General features: G+C 29.0%; 1 protein-coding gene across 1 annotated transcript; it reads right to left on the reverse strand.

Annotated features, from left to right (window-relative positions):
• Window positions 1-5,261: 5,261 nt before the first annotated feature.
• Window positions 5,262-20,909, reverse strand: LOC145843935 (uncharacterized). Its single transcript, XM_082951215.1, has 22 exons — window positions 20,770-20,909; window positions 17,831-17,974; window positions 17,094-17,242; window positions 16,720-16,856; window positions 16,281-16,439; window positions 15,838-15,942; window positions 15,480-15,640; window positions 14,546-14,615; window positions 14,250-14,324; window positions 13,483-13,691; window positions 13,324-13,362; window positions 12,983-13,151; window positions 12,403-12,509; window positions 11,686-11,878; window positions 11,118-11,197; window positions 8,394-8,569; window positions 7,939-8,086; window positions 7,307-7,511; window positions 6,897-7,054; window positions 6,746-6,800; window positions 6,495-6,649; window positions 5,262-5,604 (listed from the first exon to the last, which is right to left on the reverse strand). The coding sequence occupies exons 1-22, from the start codon at window positions 20,872-20,874 to the stop codon at window positions 5,494-5,496; spliced, it is 2,910 nt and encodes a 969-aa protein (XP_082807341.1). The 5' UTR covers window positions 20,875-20,909; the 3' UTR covers window positions 5,262-5,493.
• Window positions 20,910-21,253: the final 344 nt, after the last annotated feature.

Genomic DNA, 21,253 nt, shown 5'->3' on the forward strand with positions numbered 1-21,253 from the left:
CACCGTGTCGTTTTGTCGCTGTGCCAAAGTGACCCTCTGTGCCAAAGTGACGCACCGTGTCATTTTGTCGCCGTGCTAAAGTGACCCTCTGTGCCAAACTGACGCACCGTGTCATTTTGTCGCCGTGCCAAAGTGACCCTCTGTGCCAAAGTGACGCACCGTGCCAAGGTGACGCACCGTGTCATTTTGTCGCTGTGCCAAAGTGACGCACCGTGTCATCTTGTCGCCGTGCCAAAGTGACGCACCGTGTCATTTTGTCGCCGTGCCAAAGTGACCCTCCGTGCCAAACTGACGCACTGTGCCAAGGTGACGCACCGTGTCATTTTGTCGCTGTGCCAAAGTGACGCACCGTGTCTATTTGACGACCGTGTCATTTTGTCGCTGTGTCATTCTGACCCGCTCCCCCTTAAAGGTAGTTAAAGTTAGAAAAACACATTTAAAAACAACTTCATTCTTTAAACTTAAGTTTATTTCAGGTTTATTTAAAAACTGCCTATGGTAAAACTGTTTTTAAATTATAAATTTTTTTTGGTGATTTAAACTTAAAAGTATGGTTTAGCTAAAAGACTTAAAAGTTTTCTAATTATTTAAGGTTTTTAAACAAAAATAAAACTTTATTTTAGTGGTTGATAAAATTTCAAAGAAAACTTAAGTAACATTTTTCAACAAAGTTTTACTTAAGGTATTATTAATAAAGTTTTTGTGGTTTTCAAGTTAGTTTATTAGTGAGCTAAAATTATTTTACTACGTTTTTACTTAAGTAAACGCTTAGTAAACTTTAAACACTATGACTATTTTACTTATTAATTTATTTTTGCATACAAGTGTTTAAATTAGATGATGCACTCAGATAATACTGGAGTCAGGATAAAATTTAATTAAAAACAAATAGTTCCTTCAGAGCAATAACAAAATTAAGCAGCAACTTATAAGTAGTACTATTTCTGTATAAAAGTTGATTTAATAAATTATTTTGGTTGTTAATCATCACTTGTCATTGCCCAGTATGGAATACATTAACTTTATGAAGTGTGCAGAAAAGTTTTAAAATCTGCTACTTGTTTGGTACTTAAGCTTAATTAGGTAGTTTTAGAGCAATTGAATCATGAATTTTATTGTTTCTAGTTCTCTCAATGAAAAACTTACTGAATTGTTTAGCATGAAGTTACTTTTAGGGTTAAACTGTATGACACAATTCTTTAAAGCTAAATGTAAAAAAGATAACTTAGTAATTTTAAAACTTTTATTTTTTTTACTTATTATAAACAATTTGCATTATTTTAACAAAAATTATAACTACTACGTAATTTTCAGTCATTACAAAATTGTTCTACTGGAGCGCTTTCTTTGCAGATCTAACTTATTTAACAAAAATTGTTAGTAATTACAATAATAGCTGATATTTTATTTATCAAAATAGTTAATTAAGTTTATGTGCACACCAGAATAAGTAACCTTTGATATAAGGGTCAACAAACTGTGGGCCAATTATAGCTTATTAAGCTAGAACGTTAAATATGTAAGTAAATTTAAGCTAAAAAATAACTAATGCAGTAGAAAAAAGTTCAATATTGTTTATTATAAGAGTTTACAAGCACACATCTTATTTGGGTTTACTATAATTTCTAACTCGGTATCATTTCTAACCCGATCATTTCTAACTCGATCATTTCTAAGCCGATCACTTCTAACCCGATCATTTCTAACCCGATCACTTCTAACCCGATCACTTCTAACCCGATCATTTCTAACCCGATCAGTTCTAACCCGCTATCACTTCTAACCCGATCACTTCTAACCCGATCACTTCTAACCCGATCATTTCTAACCCGATCATTTCTAACCCAATGACTTCTAACTCGATCATTTCTAACCCGATCACTTCTAACCCGATCAATTCTAACGCGATCACTTCTAACCCGATCATTTCTAACCGATCACTTCTAACCCGATCATTTCTAACCCGATCACTTCTAACCCGATCACTTCTAACCCGACCTAACCCTATTATTTCTAACCCGATCATTTCTAACCCGATCATTTCTAACCCGATCATATCTAACCCGATCACTTCTAACCCGATCATTTCTAACTCGTTCATTTCTAACCTGACAATTATTAATTCGATCTGTATTAATATTTTTATGTATTATCGTATTAAAGTAAGGATTTGTTTTAAAAAGAAAATAATCTCAACAAAGTTGTTTTTTCATCGAAATTTAGTTTGTTTTGTTTAAAGTAAAAGTAGATAGTTTTATAAAATTTAATTTTTGATGTTTTTTGCTGTTCGAAGTTTTTTTTTCTACGCTAGACCTACACATAAAAATCTGAACCGCTTAAACTAAATAGTACATAACGAAGAGACAAACATTTATAAACCTTAAAATCATAAACTACAGTTTTACCTAATTTTTATTGATTAACAGGATAAAAAATCAACACTTAGCATTAGACTTATTTGTGATTCGAAGGAGAAATATTTTAACAAACTTGGTTTTAATTTTATAATTAGCAACTTAAATATCAACTCTTTCAACGATCAGTGAGTTCCAATAAAACAAAACACAGCTGCACAATCTTTTATTTTAGAGTTTACTTCCAACTTCTTTTCAACAAACAACCTTCTCTGCAAAATTCAGCAAAACATACTGAGACAATTTAGTAAATTTTTTCTATGATTTTAGTTCAGCAATTAGCAAAATAGTCTGAGTTACGCACTTTTACATAAAGTAAGGTTCAGGATTACTTTTATAAAATTAATTTAGAATATACTATAATGTCAGAATTAAAACAGCCTAGAAAAATTTATGAATAAAACTTCTTCTTGTTTATATATCTACCGGATATACACATCCTAACTTTTAGAGTTAGGTTTTGCACATTTGTGCAACCGTTTGGTATTTCATTGTTATTTTTTATTATTTTTTTTGTAGCTTTGCCAAAGCATAATCGAAAAATTAAAATAAACATTATTAGAATTTAAGTACAGACAACTGAAAAAAAATCAAAAATTTAAATGCATTGACTAACCACTAAGTTTAAAACCTTAAGCCTCAATGACATTAATAATACAGGTCAAACAAACATTTATCGGAAACATTGAAAAATAGTTTATTATTTACATAGGAAAAGTAATTCTAATAAAATCAAACTATAGAATGAACATAATCCTACATATTAAATCAATGGTTCATAAGTTTTAAAATTTGTTAAATTACTGATAGTTTCTAATATAAAGTATCTTATTTTAATCAAATAACATTTAATCAATTTGTTCAACTTTATACAAAGATTAGTTTTGTTTAAAAGCTAACTCCACTTTCAAACTGAAAAATACTTATGACTGCATGAATTTTTCGATTTATAATCGTGGAAATTAATTATTTTATTAGGATTCAAAAAATGATTACAAATTAACTGTAGTTTTTAGTTTTAAAAGCATTAGGAAAAGTATAAGTATTCTAAAGATTAAATATTAAGTTTTGATAGTCGTCAATGTAAGAAATATAATGAGCATTGCAACGGTTAAAGACTATTCTTAACTTTTTCTTGAAAAGACTCTATATGGTTAGTATAAAGTTTAAGTATGGAAACCAGATTGGCAAGTTGAATTCAAATTTAGGGAAAATTTATACGAAATACTATTCGTTAAGAGTATTAGTATATATGAAACATATAATAATACAGTTAATAAAATTTAGTAGTCGTAATTAGTATGGTAATTTCATTTAAAATTATCATCATTAAACTTTAAGTTCTTAAAACGAAAGTGTAAATTGTTTAATACAAAGTAAAAAGTAGAGGTAAACGTTATTTTTTTTTATAAAAAGACCCTGTCATTGACTAGAACTTAAACTAGATTTTCTTTCTTTTAGCCAATGGTAATTTATATCTAACGATTAAATAAGAAATATTATATAATAAACTTGAAATAATAGTTAAGTGTCGGAAACTTATTATTTATATTTTTTCATATTTCCTTAAAATATGTTGTATATAAAGCAAAATAAATTTACATTTTTAATAAAAATGTATAAGTTTAAAAAATTTAAAATTGCAGAAATAATTTTACACAATTAATAGTAAAAACTATTTTAATATTTTTCATGATATCTTTTAAAAGTTATTATTTCATAGATTTCCAAAATCACAAAAACTTAAGATTATTTTGCAATCATTATATATTATTTACAAATATAAGTTATTAGATGTTTTTACAACTCAAAAAATGAGGTAAAAAATGTAAATTAATATTACGTTAAGTTAATACTAAACAAAAAATTTATACAAAAAACATTTTTTTACGTAACACATTAAATCATTATGTTTATAAAAAATTGAAAATTAAACTTTTTTTAATTACTTGAATTACTTTATTAAGAATTGTTTGTTTTTGCATAAAAACCTAAAAAGAAAATAAACGTAAATTAACAAGTTAAATAGGTTAGAAACGTTCGGGCTAGAATCGATCAGGCTAGAAACGATCAGGTTGGAAGTGATCGGGCTGAACAGGGTTAGAAGTGATCTTGTTAGAAATGATCGGGTTAGAAGTGATCGGGTTAGAAGCGATCAGGTTAGAAGCGATCAGGTTAGAAATGATCGGGTTAGAAATGATCGGGTTAGAAATGATCGGGTTAGAAGTGATCGGGTTAGATGTGATCGGATTAGAAATGATCGGGTTAGATGTGATCGGATTAGAAATGATCGGGTTAGTAGTGATTGGGTTAGAAATGATCGAGTTAGAAGTGATCGGGTTAGAAGTGATCGGGTTAGAAATGATCGGGTTAGAAGTGATCGGGTTAGAAATGATCGGGTTAGAAATGATCGGGTTAGAAGTGATAGCGGGTTAGAAATGATCGGCTCCCTCTTATTTGATTGCGTGTAAAATATGCTACCTACTTTAAAACTCTGTAACTATCTGATTTCATATACATTTTTTTATATTTTCAGTGTGATATGGACCCTTCTCCATAAAATACGGATGACCCCTGCTCTAATATACGCTTTTTTAACTTGCCACACCAATAAAAGTTGGTTCTTATAGTGAACGAAATTGTTTACTGTAGCAGCAAACTACTTATTGATAAAGATGTTGCATTAAACTCAAAGTCTAGGGTTAAAATCACTGAAAATAAAACGACTGTTTACTTTTTAATCAAAACAAATGGTTACATTTTTAATTAATGTGATAAATAGTAATCTGTATTAATATTGTTATATACAAAAACCATTTAAAGTTGACTACATTTTAATTTTGTACAACTAAGATGGTTTATTCAATTAAAAAATACATACAAGCAGGAGCAACGAAAAATGAGACGCACCAAATTTATTTACTAAAAAAAAACATTATATACTTTAATCATCGATAGAAAAAGTTAATAAAAAAACCGATCTTCTATTGTTTTCATTTTAATCCGTATATGTACACCGAAAGAAATGTTTGTACACGATAAAAAAACGCTTCCTACAAAATAACACTATTTTCTTGGTTCAGCAAACCGCCTGCATCAAGTTGTGGTTGACGGCGCTCATAAGCTGGTCGTCCAGTTTGTCGCGGCAGAGAAGCTCCACGAACAGTTTGTACAAATCGCAATCTTCGTTCTGTGTGTGAGGTTTTAGTTAGAAGAAGTAATTAAGATGTAAAAGACCAAGCTGATTAAAAAGCTTAAAAACTGTACATAAAGCCAGCCATTGTACATCCTAAATCAAGAAAAAAGTAAGAGAACTTTTTTGTTTATTTGCAAAAGATATTTGCTATTTTTTACTACCACTGTTTAACAAAAAAACAATATGTTATTAATTTATCTCTGACAGATTATTACATAAAAGTTTTAATTTTAGAAAACATGTTTAAAGTTTTCTGCTGTAAACTAAAACTAAACTAATAAATATTTTGACTTATTTAAAGTTTAAATTTGAAGCCATTTTAATTTTATTTCCAAACTAGATGTAGATTTGTTTACAAAGTGAAAAAAAAAAAGTTTTTACTTTAATCTTTAAATTATACTTCAAGACAAAACTTATTGAAGTGAAACCTTTTTAAAGATAATTAGTTTGATAAATATCTACAAAAACATAAGATTAAATTTTAAGCAAACTTGATATAATTAAACAATGTGTTAAAAGTAATAAAGTACATATGTTAAAAAAGCAAAATCTATATCACTACATTTAAGTTTTTTGAAACAGATATTTATTTTTTTACACTCAATCTTTAATTAGGTACTAAAAAAGTAAAAATTTTTTTTAAATCTAATAGCATTGAAAAGTAATGACATCTGGTGTCTGAATTTGCGCGATTATTTAAGAAGTCACTTTAAATTTGTTTACACAAAAAAATTACAAAACAGAACAACAATTTGATAGGTACCATCCCCAAAAGTCAACAAAAAATTCTCATTTTTCAAAATAGCTGAAACTTTGTTCTAATATTTTATTGACAGATAGTCAATGTGTAGTTGATACCAAAGTGTTTGTACACAAAAACAAACTTGAAGCGCGGTGAGGATGTCTTCCACAATATTGTTGTTGTTTTGCTGGTCGCGTGTGGGCTGCATCGCGTGCTCGTACACACTCGCCAGTTCGTCTTCGCTCAACTTGTCAAGGTTCGCCTTCAGCAACGACACCACTCGCTCGCTGAGAACGCCTGATTTACATATTATGGTTAAAATATTTGACAAAACATTTTTACAAGACTCACAGCACAATGACAGTCAATTTATAATTAAGCTTCACAACTAACCACGTGCTGAGCTAGTATTTGTTTGTCCTTCTGTGGAGCACTTCTTTTCGCTGACCTAAATTTAGAAAACTTGTTAGTGGACACATACGTTATATTTTAGTATAACTGTAACACATTTAAAAGTTTAATCTTAAACATTTATAATAACAACCTGCAAGGTTTCAAAGATGCTACTCAGATCTTCAGACGAAGCAACTGGTGTTTGCTGGTTATCAGCTTTGAGAAGGTCGCTGATGGCATCAAAACTTTGCAAAAAATTCAAACAGCTCAACGCGTTGTTTGCGGAACAAGTACGAAGTAAGTTTTCACCTGCAATAAATATGTTTAAAAAATATTTTCAAACGGATACATAAATTTTTCTAAAAAATCACCAATTAAAAAACTTTTATGAATAAAATGTAATAAAAATAGCTTTACTATGTATGAAGTTTGTATTTAGAATTCAAAAACAAATTATTGGGTCGTCTCCAGCAAGAATCAAACTAAAACAGATTTTCTTCTGCTAAAACCACCAGCCGTACTTTAAAGATCATTCAAAATAATTTTCACACAACAAACAACCTTGGTAGTTGACGTTCAGCAGCATGTTTCTGAACTGAACGGAATCTTCACCGAAAACCTCCACCATTTTACCGACGACCAGCTTCAAAATATCGCAGTCGTCACGTGAGCAGATGAGGTGCAGAATGCTGCTTCCTGATTGGCTGTCCTCGTGCTGCAACCACTCACGCATGACGTTCGAACTTCCCAACGATTCCAATACCAACTGCAAAGTTTACAATCAATTAGATAACTCGTTTATTACATAGGTTTATTAAGCAAGTTTTGGTTAAAATTAAAGAATAAAAAAAAATTGTTATCAAGTTGTTGCTTAGTGTTATTTACGCACCAAACTTAACAAATAAAAAACAGCAAGTGTTGTTGATACTTTTCAAACCACAGTTTTCTAAATTAATTTTTATAATATCCCATTTGGTAGAAATTAAATAAACAATCGCTTATTTACAAAATATTGCCCCATCAATAGTTGAATACCCATTTATTTTTTTCACCCTACTAGTTATCGCCACCTATTAACCAAAGCTACCTACTTTAGGATGTCCTAAACACCGACTAAAACTAAAAAAGAACTGCAGTTAACCTAAACACGTACCAGACTTAACAAACAAAAAAAGTAAAATGATAACACCAACCTGCACAGAGACTGCATCTTGGCATTCCACGGCAACCTTCAGCACGTTCAAATCGAGGTCGGAGTTGAGGGTGGCGACCTGCGACACGAAGTTCAACAGTTTCATCGTCCACTGCTTGTTGCCGGATATTATGGACGCGTGCAGGGGACTGTGGGTAAAAAATAAATGTTTATTTTAGAAGTAAAATATTTTATTATTAGTTTAAAAAATTACAGAATATGTTTTTTTATTGTCAGCTTTGATGGTTTATGCACATATTTGAAAAAGATAAAACAAAATAAAAAACTTTGCATTGATGTTTTAAACTAAAATATTGCCAAAGAAAACAAAAGCCACCGTAAATTTCGCGTTTTTGTATTTTTTTTTTTTTTTGGCAGGATCAACAAAAAGTACGCGCTAAACTTGTAAAAAGAAACTGAAAAATGTATTCCTTAAACCACAGCCGAAAGACTCACGTGTTGTTTTGATCCAAACTTGCTGCCGCGGGGTCGCACATAATCCACCGGAGAACCGAAGCCCCCATGACGTCACAGCTGCTGACGTATTTTTCCTTGCGCACGATTTGCACGGAGCTTGTGACGTCACAATCGTCTTCGCTTTCGTCACTCACCAGAGTTGTGATGTCATCAGTCTGTAAAAATTGGTTTAATTTATATAATATAAACAATAAATTTGTTTTGGTTTTATTGCTAGGATTAAAACACCATTTTACAAAAACTTAAAAAAATAAGATAGGTTTTTAACTAAGGTTTTTTAAAATTGTGTTTTAAAAAGTAAGTGTATGTAACTATAAAATCAACTGATATTTATGAATTAATGATGCTTTTATCATTTTTTAAAAATTATGACTAAATACAAAGTTAAAGTCTTTAGGTTCTTTGATTGGTAAAATAAATATTAAAAGTGTTCAAATTATATCATCTGTAAAGAAAAGAAAACTAAACAACTTGAAAAAAATCTTCAAAATATTTCCGGTCATTAATCCTTACAGGGTTGCCACTCGTTTTTTCAAGTTTTTTTTCCAGGTTTTCCAAATTTTTTCCAGGTTTTTCAAAGTACACATTTTTGGGTCTATTTTTAGTAGTGATGTACCGGACTCACTATCCGGGTCCGGGTCCGGCCGGATATTGCCATTTTTGTCTGATATCCGGATCCGGCCGGACTCTAATTTGAAAAAAAAGTCCGGATCCGGTTCCGGCCGGATTCTAATTTGAAAAAAAAGTCCGGGTCCGGTTCCGGCCGGATTTTAATTTGAAAATAAAGTCCGGATCCGGGTCCGGCCGGATCCTAACAGAGATCCGGCCGGACCCGGATCTAGTTAGTAAAAAAGAGCATACTGAAAAGTATTTTTTCAAAGAAAAACCTTGTGAAAATTAATAAGATTCATTTTCGTCAGTTAGAATTAAACACCTACCGTGATTGGCTCATTTTGTACACGTGACTAATTTACATTTGTTTAAATTTAAACTAAAAATACACATTTCATGAAATGCAACTCTTTACATATGTTGTAAAATTGAAAACTTTGGAATGAATACTTGCATTATTTATTGTTTAAAGTCGAGCTCAGAGAATATTTAAAGTTAATACGGTTGAATGTACGAGCCAATGAGAATCATATGACGAAATGTTTCAAACTAAATACTGATGCAACAAAACATCAGAACATGACAGGCAGTTTATATGTAAGCAGTTAGTTAGTTTGGTGTGTAGCTTGAAGCAACAAAATATCTTGAACGTTTTTGTGAATGCTTATTGTAAGTAGTGTTTTATTTTATAAGTGAATATTTCAACAGGTGTTTAATTGTTTAAATATTTAAGCCAGGAATATAGTTTAATAGTTTATTAAAAATTTTACAGTTTCTTGTTTACTAAAAGTTTTATTTAATTTTTAGTTTTTTGTTTTAAGTCTTTTGATATAGATTTAAGTAGCTTCCACTTTTTTAAAGTGTTACCAAAGTAATAAATAATTTTGTATATGCTAGTATTTCTTGTTGTGTTTTATATAAAAGATTTATAACTCAAAACTGTCGTGTCTGATTATAGAAAGTAGTCTCAGTTAGAATTTAGTATTTGTTAGATATTAATTAAATAAGGTAGGATTGATGGATAGTACTAATAAGTTAAGTGTACCAGAATTAGTGCACAACTTTACTACCAAATTGTCAACCTTTGCTAGCTGTTCTACTGATTATTAGATCAATTAATTTTTTTTTGAGTTTTTTAAAACCTTATTCTGACTCAGGCTTGTTTATACTCACTTTAGCTAGTTTTATTGACTTAACAGTGGCAACCCTGCTAGTTTGAAAATTTTTGGGAATTTTAGAAAATCTTTGACTGCCTCAGGCTAGTTTAGTTTTTTTATAAAAACTCAGGCTAGTTTTCTTTTAGATTTTGAATGAGTTTGAGATGATCCAGTTTTCAATATTTTGTAATTTTCTAGTGTATTTTGTTCAAGAACTTGATTTCAGATTTTTAATTGTAAATAACATCTAAATTTGTAAACCTTGTGGCTAGCTGTTCTACTTATTATTAGATTAAATTTTTTTTTTCAGTTTTTAAAAACCTCATTCTGATTCAGGCTAGTTTATACTATTGATGTAGCGGACTCACTGTCCGGGTCCGGCCGGATATTGCCATTTTTGTCTGATATCCGGATCCGGCCGGATTCTAATTTGAAAAAAAAGTCCGGATCCGGTTCCGGCCGGATTCTAATTTGAAAAAAAAGTCCGGGTCCGGTTCCGGCCGGATTCTAATTTGAAAAAAAAGTCCGGATCCGGTTCCGGCCGGATTCTAGTTTGAAAAAAAAGTCCGGATCCGGGTCCGGCCGGACCCGAAATTGTGGGTCCGGTACATCACTAATTTTTAGTTTTAATTTAAGTTTAATGTAAGAAACTGTGTTAAATAGTATAAAAACATTGAAAAGATTCGAAAGTTACTTTAAATGTGCTTTTTAATAAAAAAAAAATTTGATAATAATTCTTATTTATATGATAGATTTTTTGTGTCAAAACGAAATTTTACGACTGAAAATGTTAAAACTGTTCAAAATTCCAAGTTTTTCCAGGTTTTTTCAAAATTTCTTAAATTCCAGGTTTTTTCAGGTAAAGTGGCAACCCTGTCCTTATGAAGTAAATGTTAAAAAAAAAATTAAACAGATATTAAGTGAAATATTTAACCTTTTCTTGAGTTTTTTCAACTCCAGTATCGGTGAACAATTCTTGTTGGAATGTTGTTTGAGTTGGCAAAGCAATAGTTTCTGTGATAAAAAAAATTCCATGAGAATTATTAGCCAACCATATAATATTCAAACAAATCAAAGGTAATATAGGATATTATTATTAAGATAAGTCTAAAACTATATACATTGTTTTTCAAGTTTGAAAATTATAAGAATTTATATTTTAAATTTAATGTAAGGGTAAAACATAGCTTTTAAATTAACAGCAAAGATAAAAAACCCATTTAAACTAAAAACTCATTTACTTTTTAACATAAAACTTAAACTTTGTCTAAATACTTTAACGGATCTTGCATTTAAATCTTAAACATAATACCGTTGTTACTTTATTATAACAGTAGAAAAGAAGCTTTTATATCAACAATGTTAACAAAAAAATCTTTAAAGTTTAAATATAATTTGCTTTAGTGTTTACTTTTTGTTAGGTTGATGTTTAATTTTACATAAATTTTGAAGTTTGTCCTAATATCTTAACCAGTCTCGTTACCAATTTATAAATCAAATACCGTTGCTCAGCCACGAAGCCGGGTTGAAGTCCGCGAAGTCGTTCAAGCTGTCCTGGTAGCTGAAGTGCGGCTGCTCGATGTTGCTGAGCACCATGTCCACTTCGTCCCTCGATATCGACGTGAGCTCCTTGTGCTCCGGTGTGCTCTGAGGCGTGACCTTCTCGTAAGCCGGCGGCTGCATCCACGACTGGTTCTGTGAAAATTTAATGTTATCCAAAAAAATATATGAAACTTGATAAAAACATGTTTTAATTTACATTCCATTTGCAGCTTATTATTAACAGATTACTCATTTTATTTTATATTTTATTTCACGAAGCTTCTCAAAACTATACTGTTTTCATTTTCAAGTGAATTTGAAAAAAAATTGGTTAGTAAAACAATTTAAATTATGACGTATGAATAAATTCAAATAAATACAAACTTTAGAGATTTATCAAGTAAAACTAAAGTAAAGATATGCTTATTAATAACATAATTATAAATTTGCTTTTCCATTTAATGCTATTTGCTTATTGTTTTAATTGTTGATGAGAAAAAGATTATACTATTAAATTTGTAAACGCCTATATATATTTTTTCCGATTCTGAAAAATATTAACATATACAATACTGTTGACTTTTAAAGCATGTTAAATTAAAACCTCTTTTTTAACAAACAACAAATCTTGTAAAGTACAAAACTTAAAAAATATTCTCATGTACACAAATTTCTACCTGTTGCTGTTGCGAGTTGTGCGGAACGAACGCTTGCGCTGACGGGCTGTTGGCGAACGAGCTGGCGTCCGTGAACGAACACTCGGATGACGGGCATCTTTGTTGAGCTGGTAAAATAATATTTGATGATTACACTGCTATAACTATTCGTGTATTTGGAATGCAGTTTATTCTATTTTGGAACGGTATCTAATTAAAAGTATTTATAAACGTACGTTAAGTGTTTGTTTGTTGTTTTTTTATTTCAAGTACAAAGTTTTAGTTTAAAGTTTACTTAGATTTAAAATACTGAAACTATAGATCTATAAACATGTAGTATAAAAATGATACTTTATTATTTGAAAACTACATTTTTAATTTGAAAACTATGACTTATTTTGAAACAGCTTTTGTGATTTAAGATGTTTGGTGAGCAAAAAAAACCAAACTATGTGGGTTATACATTAAAGGCAAAACATTTTTTTCCTAAGTAACTCATAACAGTTAAAGTTTCTGATTCTCAACGGAAGGAATTTATGTCTAGAGATAGATGTCTTAAAAAAAAAAAACAAAACTTAACAAAGAATAAAAGAATACTCACGACTGTCAAATGTTGATTGGCTGTAATTGGGACTTTGTTTCTTTTGCTGCAACTGGAAGGGCAATGGTATTTGAGTTCCGGGAATAAATTGTGGTTTTTCATCGAACAATTTTGTGTCCTTTTCTTCAACAGGATTGTTTCTTGCTGGAGATTTCTTTTCTTGTTTGAGCTGTGTTAAAAAAAACTTCAGTATGTTTATTATTTACAGAATTTTAAATTTTATCTTAAAGTAATTAGATTGAGATTTAGTATTTACTTTGAAATGTTTTTGAATTCTTTGAAAAAAAAACAATAAGCATAATTATAATGCATATAAGTTTAAATTTGTTAAAATAACTTACTGTAACGTATGCAGATGTGTTTTCTTTTCCATTTTCGATCTGTTTTAATTATATAAAAAGTAGTCTAAGTTGGATTTTTTTTTTCATAAAAACTAAGTACTGCTTCTATGAGCAAAATTTTATTTTAAATATATACTTAACCACTACAAAAATTTAAACCTTTTGTGCGAAAATAGTTCTTGGGTCAATTGGGGCGTTCTGTGTAAAGTTTTGCTTGTGGTGACGGTTTTTGTTAGCAACGGCCATCTTCCTCTGCTTAACCACGTTGTCATGGTTACCACCAGAGTTGGACCCACCCCCGCCCATGCCCCCTTGTGATTGGTTGCTAGGCAGCGAAAAGAACTGGTGGTTCGATGTCAAACTGATGACTGCATAAAAAAAAAATATTGATTTTATAACGAACACATAAATAATTAGACTCACGAAGCCTTGTGTAATTAATATTATTCTACTATAACACGAAAAACAAAAAAAAAATGTTGAAATTTTAAAATTAATTAAACTAACACACCAAACCTTGTGTAACTATTTTTTAAGTCTTATGTACATTTTTTTTTTACTTTAAGCAACTAAGTCATTGTCATTCTTTAAGTCATTACCAAAAAATTTAGATTGGTTATAAACTTTAGGTTTAGAGGTATGTTAGAAGAAAATTAGTTTTTTCTTTGAGACTTTAAACTTAAAAAAAATCGTTTTGAAGACTCTAGGTTATTATTGTAAAAAGAAGTAAATTTTAAGTGATCTCATAGCTTTTTTGAAAACGTTTAGCTTTTATATCTTTATAACATTTTGGATTTGTTGTATCTGAATTTCAAAGTAAGCTTCTACGAGTTAAAGTCAAAATTGAACATTAAGGTAAATGGAAACTTAACCACTCTTAAAATTGTAACACAAACTTTGGTAGCAAGATGAAAAAAATCACTCACATCTATTATTAGCAACCATGTCCTGAAGGGTGAATATTTTCCTCTTTTTCTTTTCAACCCCATCAAAATCAGAGTCTGCAAATAATTTTAGCGACTTATTTTTTAGAAAAATATACTTTTTAATAAATTTAGTCCAAGTAAAAAAATAAAAGTTAACGACTTGCAGTTTATAAAAATTAAACTGTTGACACTTACTTAAAACTTGTATAAAACTATAGAGAATTATAAAATTAATAATTATCATAAAACCACAAGGTAAAACATAAAAATAAATTTAATTTAATAATTTTGCAAACTTGAATTTGGGAGATACGTGAACGGACGAGGTTCCGAAACTTCCTGGTCGGATTTCCTGCGAAGCTGAACCTAAATTTTTATTTTGAAATATTTGCAACACAGGTAAAAACTTATCAACTTATTAAAATGAAATTATATGTTGATATGAAATTGCTAAAAAAATACGTTATAAAAAAGTTGCAGTATCATTTTGTTTAAAAATCTTATTATAAGTTAATAATTCAAAGTAGAATTTATATTGTTTTTCATGCCTCTTTTAAATTGTATTTGAAATTCTACTAGGCTTTACAACAATTTATATTACTGCTTTTAGTGAAAAACTGCTATTTATTTTAATTTCTAGTACATACAAAAAAATAATTCATTTGTATTGAAAATTACAACAAGACTTATAAGGTTTTTCTAATAGCATAAAAACCATAAATTTGCCAATAAAACATCCATAGGGGACTATTTTTTGATAAAATATGTAAAAAGTTATCAATAACCTTTTCAGAGTTACACTAAAAATATGTTTAAGTAAATAAATAATATTTTTTGCTCTTTCAATTATTTTAAAATCAGCTTAGACTAAGTTCTATCTTTGTTAAAATACAAAAACACTGTAAATGTCAATTATTTTTATTAGTTTTGTTTTCTAATAAGCAATCAATAAAAACTCTGTAAATAAAGGACGGAGTTAACGAATTACTAGCTTTTATTGTATTCAAGCAGCAATAACTTTCTTACAAAATGAGCTAGTTTTATGTTTTTTTTTTAATTCAAAGGTTTGAACAAACAATAAAACATTTCATTTGATATTTTAAACAAAATCTAAGTTGTTGCTCATACACTAGTTCAAACTGATTTGGAATGACCAAACCGCTGATAAACAATTTTACAAGGGTTCTTACTAAATATGATTATTTTTTTACAACAGGTGCAAATTCTAACGTGCACTGCGACGTGTGAGTCGATGTTCTGATCTCTGTAGGGAGGAGTCTTGAACACGATGGCGAACTGCCTGTGCACGTCGGTCGGTTGAAAGTTGCCCAGCGCCTCCCACACCGTGTTGCCAGCCAAGTTTTCTTCAAAGAACCGCACTTGAATGTCGTCTGGAATGTTGTAAATATTTTTGTGACTTAAAATTTAAAAGTAAAATTTTTTAAAAATTATAAAACTCCATGTAGGTTTTAAATTTCATCTAGTTGTAATTTGTATTTAAACTTTGTGCAAGAAAAATTTAAAAAAATGAATGTATGGTTATGAAGAAGTAATTTCAATTACTCAAACTATTAGGTTATCATATTACCTTTTTGAACTTTATCGCAAAGCAGGTACACTTCATCTCCTCCGCAAGCGCTACCCGCGTTGCAATCCATCCTGCAGATCTTCAGTGTAGCAGCATTTGGCGCCTCTGTATATTAAATTTTTGTTTAATTATTTTTAATTGATATTAAAAAAAAAAAAAAAATACAGTAAAAATAAAGCTGTTGTAAACTTATAAAGTAAAAAAATAGGATAAAGTTTATATTCAAAGTTACGAAATAACTAAAGTATATACGAAATAAATTATAAAATGAATCTAAAATAGATAAAATAGTTGAAATTTCTAAAAATTGACAGCACACTTTTTAAAATTTACCTCTTTATAAAAACCTAGTAAAATATGCACTTCATACAACAAGCCTGTATTAATAAAAGCTTAAACTGCATTTTAATTACATCAAAACTTTTAAAAACGAGTGTGCTAACTGCTGTCGTATATGGGGTAGGAGATGACGGGTTTCAGCATGATGGTGAAGGCGCCGCTGGAATCCGGCAGGTAGGCGATGAACATCAGCCTGACCACCGCCAGGTCGATCGACTTCGCCTCAGCTTGTGCTTTCGCCGCTATCCTGCGCCTGTCTTCGTCTGTATATAGAAAAAATTTGGTTAGAAATACAGAAGTGGTTTTATGTATGAGAGTGCGAATATTAGCTTTAAAAAATTTTTACAGAGTTTGGTTAGTTTATATTTATACTAGTTTGGACAGTGACCAGTAAAAATTATAAAACCGTTATTATATATGATAAAACGAAATCAAAAAAAAGTTAACTTGAATCCCTTAGCATTTGTCGAATGTACGTGGAATTTCTTTATATTATAACTTTTCTGCATACAACAATATATTAGCATTTTGTTAAGAACCAACCTTTGATATTTTTCTGCACATCTTGGGGGTAGCCATCGTTGATTGAAGTGAGTTGCATTTCAGCGGCGATGTAACGCTCCTCCAAAATATGAGCAACATTCTTCTTTGTAACGTGTTGGATGCCCAAGTTTGGAAATCTGCATGATATATCACACTCAAAATAGACAAATACCAATTGATAAGAATAATAATTTTACAAAAATTGTACTTTTAAATATAAAGTAAAAAAAGGTAAAAAATAAACCTACAGTGGTAAATTATTTAAAAAAAGTCTTTCAAAATAATATGTTAACAAACATACAAAATATTTTTAAGCACTAACATGTGAAGTGAAAATAATATGTAATACAGTATAGTTATATGTAAAAACGAACGTGGCAGTCATGTCCCTGGGTCCGCACTGCACCGTGCAAATACCGTTCTGACACTGTTTGCCGACCAGGGAGTGCGGGTGGAGCCTCGGGTTTTCCTCGTTCGTGACCAGCTGCACGACTATCCTCGCGTAACCTTGGTAGTTGCAAATCTGTAAGAAAAATAATTTATTTACTTATAAAAACTATTTATTTTTATATGTTGGTAGAGTTTAGTTGAATAGTTTTCTCAAAATAAGTTTCAGTCAGTAAAAGAATTTCAATATAAATATACTTAAGCTTCTTTAGTTAGGTGAACACTATCTACAACTTTAAGCATGATTTTTACATAAGTTTCCAGAAATGTTTTTGTTATAACATTTTAGAATAATTCAGTTTTTAAACTTTAATAAGTCATGATAATTTTAAAACTTGAACTTTTTATTAATCTAAACCGGTTTCTTGTTAGGTGTGTACATTGAAATAGTTACAAACAAAGACAAAAATTAAAATTTTTTATGAGCTTGAGAGAATATTGTATAATTTTTTTATGAACAATTCTTAATTGCACAATTATCTTTAAAATTTTTATAGCTCTACTGGACTAAAATGTTTTCAAACTAAAAAAAAACTTTAATTGCCAAAATAATAAATTTTCAGTTGATTTGTGTACCTTATTTTTGACACCTTTTTTTAATGAAACATTAAATCAATGAAATGGAAACAAATAAACGGATTTAACCCACACACTCACAACTAACCCTGACAGCCGGGAAAGTCTTCTTGTTTCTGTCGCTGGTGCACCCGGGTATTCCCCCGTGGGAGGGGCCCTCGCAGGTGTACCTGAACCTGAACCCGCGCTGCTTGGCGTTCTCCGTTATCTCCAAGAACGGTTCTCCGTTGTTCTGTGTGGGCATTTGTTTGATTGATAATGAAGTTTTTATGAAAAAATTTAAAATTTAATAATCAAAATACCAAAGAAATATTTTAAGAAGACAGCTTAGTTTTTTTATATCAAAATTGTTAATCCTAACTAAATTTAAATTTTTCAACTTTAAAATACAACTTGAAATTTTTAAACACAAATAATAAAACATTTGTGTTCAATAAAATAAAGAAAATTCAAAAAAAAACTTAATGTTTATATTTAATGTATATAATAGCCTTGGTATTTTTTAAAACATCAGCAAGACTGTAAAATAATTTAACAAATGTGAATTTTAAAGATGTTGGTACGATCTGACTTTGGAAATGTTTATAACTTCTTAAAATAAAAGTTGTAAGTTTGAAAGTAAACACATTAATACTGAAAAACTATAGATTAGTTTAAAAGCTGAAAGAAAAACAACTACGCACCATTTATAAGTTAGCATATTTCTACAATGTAATTTTTAAACTTTTATTTCAATATATACTCTGAACTTGTATTTTAGAAAGCTAGAGATAGAGTTAGGTTTAAAAAAAATAAAAATTAAACAAACTTATTTTTAAAATCTGTAGAATTTAAATTATAAGAATATATACATAATCAAGTTAATGATAATGTACTACATTTTAAAAAGCCAATTTAATTGAAACCAAAAATTTAATAAGTTAAAGTATAGAAATTTTTTTTTATGTAGTTGAAGCATGTACAAAATGTTTATACAGTTATAGAATGAAAGAGAAAATTAATATTGTTTCAAGTTTGTAATGGGAAACTAGCGAAGCTGAACTGACATAATAATCTTTAATTAAACAAGTTTATCTGGATTTTTAATTACAGTAACCTCTCGCATCTTTACGCACTCGTGACGTTACACACTCTCGTTTAGTTACGCATTTTAGAATTCTAAAATTTTCAAAAAATAAAATTTTCAATTTTTTTAATATTGCACAAATTAGGTTTATTGTACATTTTTACTTTAAAATATGTTTTTAAATGCTATCTCATTTCTCTATATCTTTAGACTTTGTAAACTTATGTTCATTAACTAATTGAAAAACATTTAGTTATACCTCAGTATATCAGAAATTATGTTAACAATAACAGATTAAATTAAATTCTAAAAGAAATATGACTGTGTTAAATAATGAAAGTTTAAAACGGAAATAAATAATACAGCACTTTTGCTCTATATATAAATAAAACAACACACATTTTAGTATAGACACCACACCATTTCTTAATTGTAAACAAATGCTTAATTATAAATTGAATTTGCTAAGTAGAATAGAATATAAATGTTAAGTATCAAATAAGTCACATTTAAATAAAAATTAAGATAAAATCTCCTTATTTTTCCACAAGTATTATTATTTTAAATAAATTTATTTATTTTTTTTAAATTTATGTGTAGTTTTATCTTTTGTTTTCATATTTATAAATAAAGTAAACAAATTGTTAAAAGTAGGAAAGTCAACAGTCTGCTTTTAACTAGAAGCAATATCAAAAAACAGCCATTATAGTAAGTATATTTGGTACCTCTCGTATCTTTACGCATTTTTTCTGTGAACACAATGTGCGTAAATAAGCGAGAGGTTACTGTAATCTTATTTGAATAATAGAAAACCTTTATTAAAATATCTAAATTAGACAAAAACAAATATAATATTTTTCTTTATTTTCATAAACTAATACAAGCTTGAATATGAAAAGGTTCATCATAAAACATAAATAGATAGACAGTAAAAAAAGTGAAACTATAAATATAATATAACATAATTAATAGCATAAGAGTCCATCTTTTTTTACAGTAATTGAGATTGGCTCTTAAATGAATTTTATATATCTTTTCATTAAAAAATACATGAGTTTTTGAGATATATTCATTTTGTTAAAAGTTTCCTCTACTAACATTTTTTCATTGTCTTCTTGTTTTTTGAAACTTTAAAAACCAATAAAAATATATTTATTTTTTTAATATTTAAGCTAGAGACTTCAAATTACCAGGAAGTGTTTTAGATGTTTACAAAAATTGTAAAACATAATAAAAAAACTAAAGCCACAAAATAATTAAATCAAACTATTTTTTTGTTAATATTTCAAATAAGAAATATTCCAATACTCAAAACTTGTTCTTACAGAATTTTCAAAATGTTGTAAAGATTAAAGAGCAAGAGTTAATTTAAAAACTTTAGAAGATAGATTTTTAATGAAATATTTTTTTTTGCTTTTTTAGTTTGTGCCTTCCATATGGAGCATATCAAAAACTAAAATTTTTATCCGTAGTAACTAGAAAACTCTTTTTGTCACTTTTTTCTCAAAAATACCCTTGCTTTTAGTTACAATATTGTAAGGAATTTTTTTTGAGTAAACTGCTTAAAAAAGTAGAAAGATGAAAGCTTTAAATTATTTTTTATAATTAAGACAAAACTGTCCACAAAAATAGTCTCTTCCATAGGTTTTTATTACAAACTTAACAAAAAACTGATTTTATTATATATAAATAAAATGTTTATTATGAAATAAAATTTAATTAAAATTTTCATTGGTTAAAAAATATGGTGCAAAAATTCCAACACATTAGGGAAAATTTTGCACTTTCTCCAAAAAATTAACTTGTTAAATAACTAATTATTTAAAAAGTTGACTTTTTAATATTTTATTAATTAGTGTTATAATAAAGTAAAACTTTACAGGCCCACTACCAGTAAAAATCAGTTATACATATTGTAACTAAAATTGTAATAACAAAATTAAACAATAATAACAAAATACCGTTTCCGGGTACATGTTGTTCATGGCATTTGACCTGGATGTGTGTTTGAGAACAATTTGTTGAGGCGCGTCGCCGCCTCCTATGTGGGATCTGCTGGTGCTCATTGATTGTATTTATATAAATTTATCTGTGAAAAACTATTTATATTAATGAAATTAGAAAGATATTTTTAATTTTAAGATTGTTTTTTTTTGTAAAAACACTATCTTTCTTTTTTTTAATTGTTTTATGCTGTTGTTTTTTAAATGATATTAGAAAAACATTAACTAAGTAAGTGTGAAATTACGTTCCTAGTATATTGGATGTTTTTAAAACTTAAGGGCATAGGGGGGTTAACACTATTGTTTTCACAATTTGATCTTATTTTACATAGTTTTTACTAAGCTACAAGATGCTTTTTACAGATTTAAAAAATTCAAAATAGTTTTTGAGATATAGCTGGTCAAAGGCAAATTTAGGTTCATTATGGAGACGCAAACTAAA

Source organism: Thalia democratica, chromosome 9 (assembly GCF_965202585.1).
Source record: "Thalia democratica chromosome 9, ktThaDemo2.hap1.1, whole genome shotgun sequence".
NCBI classification, from domain to species: Eukaryota; Metazoa; Chordata; class Thaliacea; order Salpida; family Salpidae; genus Thalia; species Thalia democratica.

Excerpts from the sequence above, each read along its gene's own strand:
- LOC145843935 (XM_082951215.1), bottom strand. The coding sequence starts at position 20,874 with ATGAGCACCAGCAGATCCCACATAGGAGGCGGCGACGCGCCTCAACAA. Across the intron at positions 13,363-13,482 it reads GAACTATTTTCGCACAAAAG|ATCGAAAATGGAAAAGAAAA; the intron begins GTTTAAATTTTT and ends TAATTAAAACAG. Across the intron at positions 11,879-12,402 it reads ACAACTCGCAACAGCAACAG|AACCAGTCGTGGATGCAGCC; the intron begins GTAGAAATTTGT and ends AAATTTTCACAG.